General features: G+C 39.8%; 1 protein-coding gene across 1 annotated transcript; it reads left to right on the top strand.

The window, feature by feature from the left end:
• The first annotated feature begins 951 nt into the window (after positions 1-951).
• Positions 952-4,277, top strand: LOC120054538 (barH-like 2 homeobox protein). The gene is made up of 3 exons (XM_039001978.1): positions 952-1,510; positions 2,618-2,843; positions 3,965-4,277. The coding sequence occupies exons 1-3, from the start codon at positions 952-954 to the stop codon at positions 4,275-4,277; spliced, it is 1,098 nt and encodes a 365-aa protein (XP_038857906.1).
• Positions 4,278-4,744: the final 467 nt, after the last annotated feature.

Genomic DNA, 4,744 nt, shown 5'->3' with positions numbered 1-4,744 from the left:
AAAAAGCCTGACACAAAAAAATACAACCATAGATGATTCTATGTAACGGAGATAAACCATTGACATATTAGAAACGTCATGCATGTTACAATTTAGCAGAAAGATATTGTAATGCTATTTCGAAAGGGTTGAAGCCATTCTTGCAGTTAGAAAGTGTAAGATAAAAGCAAATCAACACGTGCATAAAACAAATACTGTATAAAAACAGACTGACGCAAGTGAATTTCCAGTGCTGCGTTTTAGTTTCTTCCTATTTAACACTCCTTTAAAACACAACAATTTAGTTATTTTTTTTCCTGCTTACACGAAGAAGGCTTATGTCAAGGCATAGTCCTATAGGCTACGCATGGCTCAAACGAACATCAAGAATTCCATGGCTGGCTCGAGATTGTCAAGATGAAGAAACAACTCCCTGATTGGTGAGGTGCGGGGCCCGTCACGCTGTAACCAATGACAGGAGAGGAAGAGAGAAACCCGGAGAGTGTTATGATAAGAAGAAAATATTAATTCCCCTCGCCGTGGGCCGTGACGTCAGTATAGGAAGTCAATGTAGAGCAACACTAGAACGATTACAAGCAAAGGGGAGCGTGATGTCCAGGAGTTATCCCTCCGAATCTCCACACCTCAACTTAGAGAGAAAGTTCAATAGCCATAACAAAAGGACGTGGACTACACAGACAGACCCACTGCTCATTTACAATCGAATGTAACAACATCTTCTTGGACCGTATTTTTTTCTTACCGTTTTATAGAAATATAAAACGTGGATTTCGGTTTTGTTTATTTTCCCGACCATTTCAACTCTTAAATTCGTTTGACTTTTAGGTGTACATGTGCCTCGGTTTGTGTTCTATTATAATTTTCATCGGTTTTGAATAAAATGGAGCATATAACCGGCCTCCTAATGTTGTCATGAAGACTTAAATCACCATCTCTTTTGCTTTTCTTACTATGGAATCCTCCAGCGGCTCTAACTTTGGAATAGACACTATTTTATCCAACCCTACTAATTCTGTTAACCCTGCGCTAATGAACGGAGATTTCCGCCTCGGTGACAGCAGGACAGCGGATTTCAGTCGGAGCCAGGTCACCCCGTCCCCGTCATGTTCGGACATAGATACGGTGGGAACGGCCCCCTCTTCCCCAATCTCCGTCACCATGGAGCACGCCGAGCCGCATCTGCTCCAAGACAGCTTACCGCACCACCACCATCACCACCACCACCTGCAGCCAGGGAGTTTGCAGCTATCGCCCCAGCCACAGCAGCTAGGGGCTGGAGCCGGTTGTGCCCCCAGGACTGCCACCTCTTCGTTTTTAATCAAAGACATTTTAGGCGACAGTAAACCTCTAGCAGCGTGCGCACCTTACAGCACCAGCGTACCGTCACCCCATCACATCCCCAAACCAGAGAGTGCCAGGGACAGTGGGGACGGCTTCAGGGCCAAGTTGGAACAAGATGAAAACAGGAGCAAATTGGACAAAAGAGAGGATATGGAAATGAAATGCAACGGTAAGTGAATATTTAGGATACATTTATATGGAAAAGTGTTTTTATGGTATAGTTATTGAATGGAGTAAATTAGGTTTTAGTGTACACAAAAAATCCATTGTACAGTATAACTGCCTTGAATGTAGACCACGTTGAAAACTAATTCCAGAAAGGAATATAACGCTATCATCTGTCCTACAATTCCACATCAGAAAGTAGTATAATTAAATTACTTTTGAATTTTCTGTCCATAAAAAAGTTGATAGCAGCCTATAAAATACTTTTCTGGTAGATAACCATCAAATTGAATAGGCCAACTGCGCAAATAATAGTCTAACAATAATAATGACAACAATAAGAATAAGACTACGGACATCTTAAATTCAAATTAACAGTGCAGGCTAGTTGGTTATATGTTGGTAGTAGCCTACAGTTATTTGTAAACTAATACATATCTATTGTACAGTATAACTAACTTGAATGTAGATAATGTTGTGTATTTATTTGACATTTTTACGACATTTATCAAAGACTGTCTTATTATACAATGATATTTAAGAGTTGATTTTCATTTGCCCTTTTTTATTTAGCATAACAGAACCAAAAACAGATGTAATGCTGGCTAGATATGTTCCCCGTGCGCAAAACTCCCTAGTGGGTCAATTAGAGAGATTATTGTTCATCCTAGAGGGGGATCACAAGCGGGGCAGAAACTGCTACAAATATAGATGGATTGACACATCGATTTCCCAGTTTTACTGCTAAAAACTTAAGTTGACAAATACAGTCCGAATTTCTTATAGGCTGTTGATTTTCCCCCTAGCTGTCTGACAGGTGCAGTCAGTGACTGCAGTGCTTCAGTTTCAACTGGACTGCTCATCTTTATGAAATAATAGGCTATTGTGAGAGGTTCAAAGTTTAAAGCCAATTGTTTAATTCGATTGGTTTATATTTTTCCTTGTTAGAATACGTAGGCCTATTTGACCTTATTTTGACTCAGGACTAATAGACAATGTATTTGTTGCTAATTTATTTTTCATTGAGCCATTGAACCATTAAGGCTTTAATTATTTAAAAACTTTTATGATTGTCCACTAATGAATATGTTCTATAATTTTTCCCATTCAGGAACAAAAGAAGAGAATGAACGGGAAATTTCAAGTAGCAGAGATAGTCCTCAATCACGGTCAAAAAAACCTCGCAAAGCACGGACGGCCTTTTCAGACCACCAACTCAACCAGTTAGAGCGAAGCTTCGAGCGCCAAAAATACCTCAGCGTGCAGGATCGCATGGACCTCGCGGCAGCACTCAACCTGACCGACACACAAGTAAAAACCTGGTACCAAAACCGACGGTATGTCACACCTATTTCAAAGCATCATTATCTTCATCATTTTATTTTTATTTTATTTTATTTGTGTAATTTCTATTATTATTAGGCTATTATTATTAGCCTATTTTTTGTTGGGCCTATTTGATGTTTTATTTTGGTGGTGACGTTTGTATTATTATTTACATTAATATAATACTATTATAACATTGTAATAACGGTAGTAGGCCTATGCAATTTCAGACCATAATAACACGATTTAAGGTGGATGCATGTGTTGTTTAGTTAATTTCGTTCCTAATTAATAGTGCAGTTTAGTGTATTTTTTATATTTCAAGTGTACTACCTTTTCATGCAGACCCATAACGTGCATGGATTTAAGTTAATTAGGCCTACTGAACAGACATAATAGAATAGAATAACTTAAGAACAGATCAAGGGGAATAATTAAACAGGCCTAATGAAAATGGTTGTCATGGAACAGACAAGGATATTTATTTACAAGATGAACCCACACCGTTTTATTCCATGGTATTGGTTATTGAAATACACGTCACTCTGGGACTATTAAAGTCTGTCTGAACAACACATGATGTTGGCAATGCACAATTTGCCTCTCTGGCGTCATTGTTAAGATTTCCCCAATATGTCAGCCAAGATTAGTGTTAGCAGCGCCCACCTAGTAATACAAAGACACAACCCAATATAATGACGAAATATGTTATGACTGCAATCATTTTTTCGATCCTGCAGTTATCTTTCTCGTTGAAAGTAGCAGCCTATAGTACAACAACACATACGTTTTTATAAATGATTTGGGTATAAAATAACATCTTCAAGTAAATCTGCCAATGTTCACAGCATACTTGGTTAGTTTATACAGAGGCCTAACGAGAAGGATCAATGAGCGAGTAATGACCTGAAATGAATCTATGATCTTATCAACCAAATATAGGCATTGCACTGTACACTTGAAATACATTTTCTGGATGTAGCTACAGGTCCTTTGCCTGGGCTAATTAAAGGCATAACCACCGATTCATGCTGCAAATAATTAGGCCTCACCAATTAAGGGCCCGTTTGGGGAATTCTCGGAGCCTGAACCGGTTTAATAATTGATTTGTTGTATTTTGATCTGATTTCAGGACGAAGTGGAAAAGACAGACAGCGGTCGGATTAGAGCTACTGGCTGAAGCCGGAAATTATTCCGCCTTACAAAGAATGTTCCCGTCGCCCTATTTCTACCACCCGAGCTTGTTGGGTACCATGGACAGCACGACAGCAGCCGCCGCAGCCGCAGCAATGTACAGTAGTATGTACCGGACTCCGCAGCAACCACATCCCGGTCTCCAGAGACCCCTTGTCCCGAGAGTACTCATCCATGGCCTTGGGCCGGGGGGCCAACCGGCATTGAACCCGCTGGGTAACCCCATGCCCGGCACGCAGCATCAGCGGTAGAAACAAGAACAAGACGATTCCTATCAGAAAAACTGTTTTAACCACATTTGATGTGAGTAACTGCGCTGAACGATGAACAATACATTTGAAAAGGACAATATATGAAAGGCAATTTTACAGAAGGAGAAGGAGGTAATATTTAATGACTGAGAGACAGTTCTGACGTAACCACGAACTGTCTGCAGCATCGAGTCGAGGCCATGACAGAAAAAGGACTGTTCATATGTATGATTGTTTGTTTGTTTGTTTTTTGTACAAATTCACGTATACTAGCAAATAAACTTATAAAGTTTATTAGATGGAGAAAAGGGTTGAATAAAGACGGAATGATACTAAAATGAATATTCTTGGATACTTCTATTGGGTCAGACGTCCGGGGCTGCCAGTCTGAACTTGGAACTGCATTGCCATCCAAACATTCAAAACCCCATGTGGCATTAAAATGTCTGCAGGCTAAAAGCGTATGG

Source organism: Salvelinus namaycush, chromosome 10 (assembly GCF_016432855.1).
Source record: "Salvelinus namaycush isolate Seneca chromosome 10, SaNama_1.0, whole genome shotgun sequence".
Lineage (NCBI taxonomy): Eukaryota > Metazoa > Chordata > Actinopteri > Salmoniformes > Salmonidae > Salvelinus > Salvelinus namaycush.
The sequence above is the reverse complement of the archived record's forward strand: the minus strand, read 5'-3'. Positions and strand labels throughout refer to the sequence as shown.

Coding starts and splice junctions, on each gene's coding strand:
- LOC120054538 (XM_039001978.1), top strand. CDS start 952: ATGGAATCCTCCAGCGGCTCTAACTTTGGAATAGACACTATTTTATCC. Junction 1,511..2,617: donor TATGGAAATGAAATGCAACG/GTAAGTGAATAT, acceptor TTTCCCATTCAG/GAACAAAAGAAGAGAATGAA. Junction 2,844..3,964: donor ACCTGGTACCAAAACCGACG/GTATGTCACACC, acceptor ATCTGATTTCAG/GACGAAGTGGAAAAGACAGA.